At 40.1% G+C, this 12,552-nt stretch overlaps 3 protein-coding genes across 3 annotated transcripts; 1 reads left to right on the top strand and 2 right to left on the bottom strand.

Moving 5' to 3' along the window:
* Window positions 1-349: 349 nt before the first annotated feature.
* LOC107036413 (pentatricopeptide repeat-containing protein 2, mitochondrial) lies at window positions 350-3,266 on the bottom strand. The gene is made up of 5 exons (XM_015254359.2): window positions 3,052-3,266; window positions 1,605-2,131; window positions 1,131-1,424; window positions 745-849; window positions 350-674 (listed from the first exon to the last, which is right to left on the bottom strand). The coding sequence occupies exons 1-5, from the start codon at window positions 3,131-3,133 to the stop codon at window positions 495-497; spliced, it is 1,188 nt and encodes a 395-aa protein (XP_015109845.1). The 5' UTR covers window positions 3,134-3,266; the 3' UTR covers window positions 350-494.
* A 2,902-nt stretch (window positions 3,267-6,168) lies between these two features.
* On the top strand, window positions 6,169-10,218 carry LOC107036477. Its single transcript, XM_015254461.1, has 2 exons — window positions 6,169-6,323; window positions 7,128-10,218. Exons 1-2 carry the CDS (start codon window positions 6,317-6,319, stop codon window positions 8,576-8,578), a joined length of 1,458 nt encoding a protein of 485 aa, XP_015109947.1. The 5' UTR covers window positions 6,169-6,316; the 3' UTR covers window positions 8,579-10,218.
* A 9-nt stretch (window positions 10,219-10,227) lies between these two features.
* Window positions 10,228-12,404, bottom strand: LOC107036478 (ubiquitin-conjugating enzyme E2 T). The gene is made up of 2 exons (XM_015254462.2): window positions 12,152-12,404; window positions 10,228-11,136 (listed from the first exon to the last, which is right to left on the bottom strand). Exons 1-2 carry the CDS (start codon window positions 12,167-12,169, stop codon window positions 10,666-10,668), a joined length of 489 nt encoding a protein of 162 aa, XP_015109948.1. The 5' UTR covers window positions 12,170-12,404; the 3' UTR covers window positions 10,228-10,665.
* Between the last annotated feature and the right edge of the window lie 148 nt (window positions 12,405-12,552).

The following is a 12,552-nucleotide window of genomic DNA, read 5'->3' as shown; positions in this document are numbered from 1 at the left end:
ACAATACCACCTAGAATTTAATCCCTCTAGTTAAAAAATTCGAAATCACTTAATTTATTGCATTCTCATAAATTATCGAATAACATGCGATTTAGCACTTGCATTGTATTTTATTTTGTTCCCACGACAATTATATCGCAAAAAATTTTGGGTATTTATTGAACATTAGAAGTAATACCTCAGGAAATTTTTTCTTTTCAATTTTTCTCAGCTACAAGTGTGAAAAATTGAAACTAAAAAATCTCCTGAGATAGTACTTCCAATATTCAATAAATCCCCAAAATATGATGAAGATTATCTATGAAAAACACAGGGACAATCACAAGAAAAACCTTTTTTCTAGGTATAAACCTTAAATTGAGGAAAAAGCTTCTCAATTATTTTTTATTAATTAACTTGATACAATGTGTTATCGATGGATTGTAATTAATTTGAAATATTGGGAATTAAATACTACACGACACAATGTCATCAGTTGGCGGATAACAGAGCATTCAAAAGTTGTTGAATCGTTGGTTGTATCCCTCTTGTTTTTCAGCTGATCCCCTCGGGGTTCTGGTCCACTGTTCAGGTTGCCTCTTGGGCTGGGACCATCCGCGACTCTCCTGGTATTGGTACTGCTGGGCTGGCCCCTTGCTGCTTTCCAGTGGCTCCGAGATGTGTTCCTCCAGCGTCTGATCAATAATTCACAGGTCAAACAATTTCTCTTCATTTTTTCTCGACAATTCACTCGTCTGATATTACCTTTTCATCAATGAAGTCCCTGGCTTTTATCAGCTCAAACAGTTCACATATCTCTGCATTGGGGCTGATATTCCCTCGTTGAATAGCAGCTTCAACTTTTGGAGCCTAAAGCACAAAAAGCCCTTCAATTTATCAATTTCTGCACCGAAATTCAAGAATTCAATTGATTAATTTTTTCGATAAAAATGAATGATCGTCAGTTGCCAATATCTCGAGATTGGCAGAGTGAAATCACAAAAAACAGAGGTCATTTTGAAGATTTTTCAATTATCTTTAAAATGAGCCTAAATTCATCCGAATCGCATCATTTCCCTCTAAGATATGAACCATCTAGTGAAGACATTCTGCCTCCTCCATGCATTTTCAACTGAAGAAAGTAAACTCACGACATTGGAGAAGTACTTATTCTTCGTTGGAATTCCCCTCTTCAACGTGATTTGGAAGTCATGTGCAATATCGTCGAGCCTGTCGAGGTCGCAGAGAGCCATGGCCCTCACAGTCCTGACTGAGATGTAATCGGATTTCCTGCATACTGACATCAGCTCCAAGGCAATGTGGGGTGCATTCTGCTTTAAAGCTAGTGCTCCCAGTGTGGTAATTACTTTTCTGAGTGGCACAGCCCCTCTCTCAATCATCTCTTTGCAGACTTTAACTCCAAAATCGAGACTTTCTTTTGTATTCTGACACGAGAAAACAAAGTTGATACAATTTTTAGCACTAAAATTGTTCAATCGATTGATTATTCCATGAATTACTTGATTAATTAATTAATCAACTCATTCAGTCGATTGATTTATCAATCAATTGATCGATTTATTCATTAAAATGACTTTTCTCATGACAAAATGGCTGAAACTCACCTCTTTATAACAAGATAAAGCCAAAACACTGATCACCAGCTTCGGATTTCTGATTCCACTCGAGAATTTACTCCTAATCAAGTCGTAAACCTCCCTAACTTCCTTGTACATTCCATTCTCATGCAGCAGATCAACGAGAATGGCGAAGGTCGTCTGCTGATCGTAAAATGTCTCGAATTTTGGATTTCTAAACGTCTCCAATGCTACATTTGGTTCGTTCAAGTAGTGGAATGCCCTCATGACGACTGGACCGAACTTGAAGGTCCCGAATCTGATGTCGTTGTCCTGACTGTTGAACTTCTCCAGGGCTGTCTTGAGGAGATTTATGTCGTCCGGGCTCTTCTCCACAACGTGCAACAGGGCTTTCAGGTCCTCTGTGAAGATCAGGCTCTTCTCGTCATTCACGTTAGTCGTAACTTTTTCTTTGAACGCCTCCAGGGAACTTCTGTATCGGTCTTGGTAGCTCGCGCGGGAGTTTTTGTACTCAGGGAGACCTAGGGACGTCTCGGTGTACAATGCTCTGTTTCCTAGGAGGTGATGGGGAAAAAAATAATTAGAAAAATGACGAGGGAAATTTATTAGTTATTAATTTTGAGAGAAATTTCTTGGGTGCAATTTTCGAGTTTTTGACGAGTGTCGAAGGGATTTTTCTCAGCTGTCGAGGGCATTTTCGTTACGTGAAGTCAGGAGAAAAGAAAATCTACGTTTTTTGGTTAAATCGCTTCTCAATAATTTGTGGACGTGATTTGGCAAAACAAATGTCGAAAAAAATGCGCTTTAAATTGTCATAACAAATCAGTGGAAATCGTTAGCTTAGGAGAAGCAACAATTTTACGAGAGAAATTCGCGTTAAATTAGTTGTTAAATTTTTTTTTATAGTTTTGTTCTTTTGTCAATGATCAAACTATTTTCCTCAATAATTTTATGGATTTTATCTCCATAGGATCGAGTGCAAATAAATTTTCTGCTTCAAGAATTGACGAACTTCTGATGAACAAGAGAAAAAAACTAGTTATAGGGTTAAACTCTTGCTTGTAATTGAGAATTTATGTTAAATATCGAATGAACTCTTCCATTTTCCAATGAATTTTTCTTTCTATCGAATAACAAAAAAAATAGAATTTTTTTTCTGAACAATTGACAGAAATGTTACGATCAAAAGAAAGTTAACAAATTCTATGGAAAATCTCTCTGCAATTTTAATGTTTTGCTGAACAAAGAAATTCTGAACTTTCCTGTGAAAGAAGTTTTCCATAAAATTAAAAAAAAACATGGAGATTTTCCAAAAAAATTGGAGCAGTGAATAGAGGCAAATGAACAACTCGCGAAGGAAAATTCCACTCTTTAATTGTGAGCCCTTGCCAAGTGCAGAATTAATTTTAAAACAATTTCCCAAAACCCGAAATATGAATGTTTACATAATTGAGGTTAGACGAGGAATACTCACCATTGAGAAGAATCTGTCGATTAACATTGTTATTGAACAATCCCAGAGAGAGCCTGGAGAAGCACTTCATAGTCCCAGCCATCGAGAATGGTTAAAAAATCCCTCAAAATTAAATATTTATCCCGAAACTCTTTTTCGCCGGCGTAGAAACACACTGAAAACAGAAAACGTGACAAAAAGGAGTGAATCGTGAATCCCTGCGCAGAACTGCTTCTTTTCCGGATGCTGTCCTCCCGCTATCGTAAAATTCCGGAAGTCGAACGAATTTCCAGCGGGAACGGCTCGAAACAGATTCGAAAAGCAAATAACAATAATTTATTTCCTTTCTCAGAGGAGTTTTCCATTTTCTTTTCATTACAAACTGCTGTTTCTCAATTTTTAATTTTTTAGTATTCCTGTAAATATTCTAGGAAAATTGATCAACGTCGTAATTATTTCAGATTTTTATTTTTAAAAAACAGTCATTATCTACAATATTTACATACCTTAAAAACTAGTATCAAAAGAAATTCTCTCTACACTATTTTATTTATAAAATGCGTAAACTTTGGGCAGAAGTAACTCTCGAGTTAATTTAGTGTCCTAAAATTTTTTTTGATGTTTTAAATAACAGTGTATTTTTCCTACAGATTAATCCGTTAATTTTTGCCATCACCATCTATTTTTTTTGTGTACAATTATTTGAGTTTCTAAAAAATGATTGGCCTGTAGACTCAATTCTATGATGAAGGAGGAGGGAGCAACATCAATACAAGGAAATAAAGAATTGAATCGAATAATTTTTTTCGTGTTTAAAAAAATGTTTGACGACTCTCTGCAAGTGGGTGCCCAGCAAAATATTAACACCGATGTTCATTGAAACCTCTAACTGCGGGCGATTCTGTCATTCTCCCCGGGGCTTCAATAACGAACAATGCGATGTACCCGGAGAATGCGATTATTTCGATGACTTCCCGTCCTTGCATTCTCAAACAGGTGAGTAAATTTCGGCTGGTGATTCCAGAAGCGTGCACCACTGTCCTTTTTTCAAGACATCTGTCATAAAAATAGTGATAACAATTTTGGGGACAATTTGACTTCGTTAATCGCGATACCAATTCCTAAATTTTTAATAGAATATTCAATATTTTATTAAATTAATAAATGAAAATAATAATATGCAATTAATAATACGAAAATTATTAATTATGTTATTTATATATAATTAATTTAATAAAATAATAATATATTTAAATTAAATAATATTACATTATTATGTATTATATTAAATAGTAATAATAATTATTGTTGTTATTATAAAATTATTATTTACTATAATATTGAATATTTTATTTATTTATTAAAAAAAAAAATCTCAAATTTCTTGATTTTTTATTTTTGATTGGTTGATGTTTCCTATTTTTGGACGGGTTGCGCACACCTGGCTTATCCGGACTGACCTGCATTTCCTCGGGATGATGCACAGCTCTAGCTGACCTTCGTCACAAAGTTCGGGAGATTAACGGCGGCTCGAGTTTATTGCGGACTCTTAACTTCTCGATCTTTATCTTTGTGAAGAGGAAAAACGTGTGGCAGGTGATTGCGCCGGATCCAGCTGCACGTGACCCCCATTCCGGTGAAAATGGAAAAAAATTATGTCGATGGGGCCTCACGTGACGCTATCCTACGTATTCCGTAGATTATGCTCCATAAACATATTTTCGTATTCTCGGAGAATGCTCGAATAACTAGTAGCATTCGTGTCAAGGTATGTTTTCACTTGTTGCAACGCAGACGCTTAAAAAAATTTGCAAAAAATTTCAGTAACATGGAATCAATTGAAGCGAGAATAACAGCAACGAACAAATTTTATAGATTAATGCGGGGACTTCGATGGAAAATTTTACAGAATTTCTATTGAAATTCTTCCATTAGCGTTTTTTTTTTAATGTCTGATAGGAATTATTTCGTAGAAAAAATCGTAATTTCACCGTTCTATATAACTTTTTTTTATTGAAACATAAAAACAACATTTCTATAGGAATTCCTCGACATGGATTTTATAAGTCTTTTCTATCCTTTTATTCTTGTATTTTAATTGAAAAATTTAACGAAAGGACTTTGACAATTTGGGACGAGGAATTTCTACGGAAAATATCTCAATAGAATAAGTTTTACAGAGAAATCGAATTCTGTTGACTTTTTCTATTAAATGTTGTCTACTAAACATGTCAGTAGAATCAGCCGAAAACTAATAGAAAGTTTGATAGAAATTCAATAGAATTTTCTAACAAATTCGAAAGGTTTTTCTATTAAATTTTTTCGTGCGTGTTTGGCATCGTGGGCGCTGACGATTCCCGCAGGACCCCACGACGCAATGTCGTGACATCGACGTCACACCTGACGCGACATCCTGCCGCAACTTATCGATGTACATGCCCAATAAAGGCATGACCGAATTACGCCCGGCGTCTACGATAATCGGTCGTAAAGCGAGTCTCGGAATTATTTTGGCTCTTGCGCTGGCGGGCCAACTTAATCCAATAGGCGCGACTGTCAATTTGGCAGCGGATTTTGCGAAAGATGGGAAAACATTACGAGGGGAGAGAATGCTAGTGGCGGAGCGCAATTAAAGTTCGAAGGGAAGAAAAGTAGAGTGGCGAAAACTTGGAAAATTCATGTCGAGGAATTCCTATAGAAAATGTATCTGCGCGGAGAGAAATATTCAATAAACATTACGTATTTTTCCGTAATTCTGGAGCGAAATGTGGTTGTAGCAAATTTTACGGAACTATCGCGAAATTTTTTCAGAGTGTTTTGTAATTTTTATCATTTCGCCTTTCTCATTTAACACAAATGACAAAATTTGTCTGCGCAATTTTGATCTCCAGTTCGATGCCCCATTCTACCCCGCAATCTTATTGAGTTATTTATGCCCCCCGTTACTGGAGCAGAAATAAGGTCGTCGGTCGAGGGGTCGAGGTGTGGTGATATGGATAGGATTCAGCTCATGTCCCCTCCGGATCGATCCAGCAGGTAGTAACGTTTGAGGCTCTGTGGAGGGGGAAATTCGGGCTTTCCCCTCGTCCTCTGAGGCACAATACCCCTGCAGCGCCACGCAGTTCAGCCGAGGTTGACCATCCGCTGACAGTTAATATCGAGTTGCGTTTAGTGCTTGGGAGGTGTCCGTCGGTGGATTCGTCTGTCGTCAAGTTTGTTGGTGATATGTGTGCTGGAGGCGCATCGTAGAGCTGGTGTTGTTTATTCGAGGGAACTTTTCGAGGATATGAAAGGTGAGATTCCGGGAGGATGTGGGGGTTAGACCCGCACGTCCTGGGGAGCTCTCAGTGGCGAATGGAAATTTTCCGGGCTGACGCTTGAGTTTTGCAGGAGTGGAGTGGATGAATTGTTTTATTGATTCTCAGGGGTGAGGCGACGCTTTCGGCTTTCTTGGGATGTTCATGAGTCATTTAATTGGGTCAATGAGGGGGAACGATGACGGGGGTAATCATCGCTGATAATCGCGGATTGTAAATATCCTTTGGGTTCCGGGGGGGTCTCGGTGAAAGGAACGTTGAGCTATTTATTCGCGTAATCAACGGAAGAGACGAGGCAGCCAATTCTGTGGTAGGGGGGTTGGGGTAAAACGGACATTTCTGACTTTTTTAAAAATGTTAATGAGGGGTTGAAATGTTGATAAAGTTTGATAATTTTTTTTTTCAGTGCAAAGAACAATTCTTTCCCTTTGTGACGAGCCTAAACTGAGCTCAATTGATAAATTTGTTTCTGAGTTATAAATTATTTTGAAAAAAGTCTAAAGTGTCCATTTTACCCCACCCTCCCCTTATAGTGGTAAAAGGAGATGAGTGCATTTTTTTTAAAATTCGTAATATTATTGTTACCATTTGAAAATTAATATTTTAATGTGATTCACGCAATTTTTTAAAGGTTTTTTAATAGATAATTACCACTAAACGTTTACTTTAAAATTCTCCTGAAACGCAACAACCCCCAGCGCCCCTCAAAAGCAAAAAATTCTCCACAGAATTCCCCCCAAAAAATCACCTCCCCCTCTACAAACCATTATCTCCCCCCAGAAATCGGCCGAAACATGTCAGGCTGTGACTCCGAGCTCTGCGGCTTTCTGGACGCGAAGCTCCCCGGGAGTCGCTACATGTCGCACCGCGTGCGAAAGCGTCCGCTGGCGCCGTGGAAAGCGTGGCGCAGGCACTGGTGCTCCGTCCGCAAACTGGGTCCGGGCCTGGGGGTGGAGGTGCACCTGGACCGTGGCCTGAGCAGCGACGGAAACGACCGCAACAACTCCATAAAAGTCCCCTCAGACTCGATAATCTGCCGCACCGAGTCCCGCACAAAGCACTTCGCCTTCGGCATATTCCCAGGCAAGGAGCGCAAGCCCCTGCTGTACCTGTGCGGCACCTCCGAGTCGGAGACGCAGCGTTGGATGGCGAACCTGCGCCAGCTGCTGAAGCCGAGGCGCCACAGGTTCATGGAGGGTACCTTCAACATATCAATGGTGGACAACACGCACTCAAGGGCCGCAGGGCTGTCGGGCCTCCACGGGGACCTCGTGGCGAGTCGTTCAGGGCTCTTCATCAAGGACGTGCACACTGGGGACATAATCGAGAACCTGGACTGGAAGGAGATGAGCCAGTTCCACCTGGTGACAGCAGGTCGTCCGGAGGACGTCAAGCGAATCTGCGTCATCCACACGACGAAGGAGTTTCGTGGAGGTCCAGGAGAGCTCCACGTCTTCTGCATGAACGCCCCGAAGCTCCTGCAGGACCTGGTGACGCAGGGGCGAGGTCCCAAGCACAAGCAGACGACGCGCCCCCTGAGTCTGTCCGAGGGGGACCTGAGGCTGTCGGTTCACACAGGCCACACCGAGGCCTCTCCATCGTTCGTCAAGAGTAAAGTCGCCTCCACGCTCATCAACGCAGGCCTTGGGATGCTCCTCTCCTCGAGGTCTGGCAGTGAGGCCAAGCTCCTCCATCAGCTGGAGGACAGCATGACCGACAGCAAGCTGACAGGGCACCTCAGGGCCGTCGACAATGTCTACCAACCCGAGCCAGCGAGCATTCCCAACATCAGTGCTAGCCTCGAGGAGCTGGAGGAGCCCTCCCCCAGGAGGGTCTCCACTGTGTCGATAGCATCTGGGATCTACGAGGAGATCGTCGAGGACCTGGGGGACTTCAGGAGGATGAGGATCCACTCGAATCTCTATGAGGACCCCAATGAGATTCTCATCATGTCTGGGGAAGTGGCGAGAGTGCCACCCCCTCTGCCACCGAGGAAGAGGTGCGGCTCTGGCTCCACTAGGACTGGCAGCATCAGCGACGATGGTCTCGACTCAGAGGGGGGCACCAGGTCGGCTACACCCACGCCGGAGGAGAGGGTCCATGCGGTGGCCCCTCTGGCGTTGGGGGACTCCGATTATGTGCCCATGAGCCCCAGGGTCAAGGATATCGCTCTGCAGCTGCAGGGGGAGAAGAGAAGCGCGCCGGAGGAGGTTTACATGGTGATGCGGTAGGCTTTTGGGGGAGGAATGTCGATGGGGAATGAGGAACTTATTCTTTTAAAGGAGAAGTTTTGAACTCATGGTTCAAGGCGACTTGGCGATTGGCAAGCTTTCGGGGAATATCTCGAGATCTGGGGGAGATGGGGACATTTTCGTGGTGAGCTTTTTTGTCGGGCGGATGAATCTGCCTTAGTTTCCGAGACATTCGCGGAAAACTTCGCTGCTGAATTCAATTTTTGATGGAGAATTGACATATGTTTGATTTGACTTGTTAAATTGTACGAATATTTGGGTAATGAGTGGTTTCGAGAGAGGATATCCTATTTTTTTGACGAGAATTAAATTTCGAAGAGAAAAGTCTTGCAATTTTTTTCTTTAGAGACACTCATTATTGATGTAATTCGATAGAGGCGGTTGGTTGCCGAAAAATCCACGAATAGATTAAGAGAATCGATTAAAATTAATTATCAACATAGTAGACACCAATTGCGGGTTCTAAGAGGGTCTAATAATCGAAAATTGTAAATATCCATTGATTTCTGGGGGGGCATATTCGGTGAAAGAGACATTAATTAATATATTCACATAATCAACAGTCGAGACGAGCCAGTCAATTATCAATGCGTCCCGAAAGCTCAATTTACCTGAACTTTTACAAACTCTCGTTTTATAGTAAAACTTTTGAACCAGAATTTTTGATAAAATCCACGTTAAACGCTCAAGAGTCATCTTGCTGATGTTTATCGTATCGTAATATGGAGTACAAATTTTGTCAACGTGCGACTGAGTTTCGACGATTAAGTATTAGGGGACAATATTGAAAATACGAACATTAACCATATCACCTTGCACTGAGTACTTGGGGAGTAAACCTGCAGGGAGCAATCTTTCAATTATTTCGGTTATTGGGGGCGAGTGGGGTAAAGTGGACACATTTGAATTTTTTTAAATGCCAATGGCTCGTTAGATTGTTGATGCAATGGAATATTTTTCTCCATGAAAAGTACACTCTTTCCTTTGCGATGAGTCTAGACTGAGCTCAATTGATGAATCAGTGTCTGAGTTGTGAATATTTTTCAAAAAGTCGAGTGTCCATTCACCCCACCCCTATTTTTTGCCAAATAAATTAATCTCTGGCGTTATGTTATCACTGCCTTCTTGCTGTGTGCCTCTACTCTACGTTTCAATGGGGATAAGACGAATGAAATAAATGAAGATTAATAAATTTATGCGAAAATTGCTTGTTGAGAATTTGTAAAAATTTTGTTCGATTAATCGATCGATTGATTAATTAATTATAACGAGTATGCTTGTTGCAAAATTATGGAGAATGGGAATGTTTGCTTGGCGTCAATGATTTACTGGTTTCACGCGTGCTAAATAGCTTTATGACGGGAATTCAGAGTGTACTATGCGGGAAAATTGGATTAATAAACAATATTGTGATAGAGGCTATTATTACGTCGATGTAATAACCCTATTTTCTAGACTAAGATCATTAATTTAAGGAGTTGCGAAGCTGCGTTACTTCGCTTTCTATATATGCACGCTTATCTCGAAATGAGAGGAATCGATATACTTATGTTATCACTTCGTTGCTTATTGTAAGAGGGAGAAATTTAATAAAATTAATGGGATGTATATTATCTACACGAGACGAGTTATTTATCAAAACACCTGTGTATTGACTTCATTTTATTACAAAAATATTAAACTACAAGGCTTACTGTTTTAATCTGTGTTGAAGTGATTATAAATTACGAAACCGAGTCAATTTTTCACAAGACAATTTTTCTTCGACTTTTCCCTGAAGCCATTAGCTTTCAAAATAATTTAACCTTAAGAAAACGGAGTTATAATACATCAAACTGAACTTTTTGTTATAATAATGTCAATGTCTCGTTAAAGAGTAGCTTCGAATGAACAAATTTTCACAAACGTTCGTGTCTCAAAGACTGAATAGTCTTCACTCAATAGTCGAAAAATTTAATAACTTAATTTCTAAAAAAAACCTCCTAAAGTTTTTCCCCCACGATTACTCGAACGATCTGTCCAAGAACTCTTCAGTCTCTCACAGACTCTAAATGCAAAAACACCTCTCAATTCTTGGCATGATTGTCAGTGAATCTCCTGGCTTTCTTCTCGAAGACCTGTTTGTTCAGTCGATACTCATTGGCGATGTCTGGCATGAGGGGATCATCGGGATTGGGGTTCTCCAGGAGCAGTTGAACAGCGACGAGGAGACTCTCCAGAGTGATGGTGGGATTCCAGCCGCCAGATCCATCCTTGGGGACCTTGAGCAGATCCATGCAGATCCTCCCCCCGGTGTCGATGTTCGGGTGGTACACTGGTGTGATAAACTTCATCTTCGGGGGCTGGAAGGGGTAATGGTCGTCGACCTCGACCTCCAGCTTGAACAATCCCCCCTCGTAGGGGCTGCCATGAGGCCCAGAGACGGTGGCAATGAGCAGATTCATTCGGCTCTCCTTCTGATAGCAGGATATTCCTTCGGGGGGCTTCATCATGAGCCTCGAGAGCTCTCTCTTCAGTCTTCTCTCGGATACCTGCATCTGCAAAAGCCCATTAAATTTCACAAATCATCAATAGGATTGAAATATCGAATCGATTGAATCATCAGTCAAAAATAAAACGTATGGAAGCAACGACGCCACTATACACTGGGAAAAAAATTACTTTTGCCAAGTAAATTTACTTGCCACAAGTAGGGGAGGGTGGAGTAAAATGGACAATTTAGACTTTTTTTTTATTGTTCATAACTCAGAAACAAATTTATCAATTGAGCTCAGTTTAGGCTCGTCACAAAGGAAAAGAATTGTTCTTTGTATTGAAAAAAAAAATTATTAAATTTCATCAACATTTCAACCCCTCATTAACATTTTAAAAAAAGTTTAAAATGTCCGTTTTACCCCAGCCTCCCCTAAATATATTGTTGTAAAATGGAGTAACTTCGCAATAACAACTGGCATTCGCCACATTCGTCATCTTCATTGTGTATTGAAAAACTTAATGCAAATATGTAAATATGTTTAGAAATGTATATTGAGTTGACTTGCTAATTGGCCTCGGCTGTAGGGTCTATAAATAAATAAAAAATAAATAAATCAATAAAATCTTGTAAATGATAATTAATGTATTCATCTTCAGAATAAATTGACGATTAATCATGACGGAATTGAAAGTTTGACTCCGTTAACCAAAGAATTAACCAAAGAAACATTTGACGTATTTTTTTGACTCTTAACATCAACAATTGAGCAACAAATTCTTGATTTATATTCATATGTTCATGTTCAAAACAATATGAAGGGTATGTCGAGTCAATTATTTTATTCAACGATTTTTTTTCATTTTTGAAGTATTTCGCAGGCTTTAAAATTCGTTAAAATAGCGCCATTTGATTAGAAAACATTGACAATTCAAGAATCTCCCTTTCATCCTTTCCTTCTCCACGATGACAAGTCCCCAAAATCAAGGAAAACTCTGCCTGCGTGATAAAATCAGCCAAAAACTCTCAAACAGAGTGAAAAACCTACTGCTCCTCCCCATAAAACCCCTCAAACGTACCTTATTGACCCTCGACATGAACAATTGTCCAGTAAAATCCGCAATTTACGTTAACATGCAGGAGATAACGTAAACACTGCAAACCGCCTCTCCCCCACTTCGAAGCAAACGTAGAGGGCGCCGAGATCGTGATTCCATAGGATCGAAAAATGAGAACTGCGAGCCGTTTCCAACCCAAACTTGCTCCTGGTAGGGTAAGCTACCTAGTAGATGGACACTGCCCTATAGATGGACGAGCTACTTTTGGATAGGAAATTACGCAAAAAAATACTGAAATGTGAATTGTTGCTTTGAATTTTCACTAACTGTTGTGATTCTTAACCCCTGAGTGACGATTTTTTTTCGATCAATTTTTTTTTTCAGTTGCTAAAAAACAAACGTCCATCTACTGGGCAGTTTAC

The sequence above is a fragment of the Diachasma alloeum genome, unplaced genomic scaffold (assembly GCF_001412515.2).
Source record: "Diachasma alloeum isolate Michigan unplaced genomic scaffold, Dall2.0 Dall_scaffold_00209, whole genome shotgun sequence".
NCBI lineage: Eukaryota > Metazoa > Arthropoda > Insecta > Hymenoptera > Braconidae > Diachasma > Diachasma alloeum.
This window is presented reverse-complemented; position numbering and strand designations above follow the sequence as displayed.

What these genes read in the sequence shown, in the direction of transcription:
- LOC107036413 (XM_015254359.2), bottom strand. Translation starts at nt 3,133, where the DNA reads ATGGCTGGGACTATGAAGTGCTTCTCCAGGCTCTCTCTGGGATTGTTC. An exon ending in CTTTATCTTGTTATAAAGAG is followed by an intron (nt 1,425 to 1,604) that starts GTGAGTTTCAGC and finishes TTCTCGTGTCAG; the next exon opens with AATACAAAAGAAAGTCTCGA. An exon ending in GGGACTTCATTGATGAAAAG is followed by an intron (nt 675 to 744) that starts GTAATATCAGAC and finishes ATTATTGATCAG; the next exon opens with ACGCTGGAGGAACACATCTC.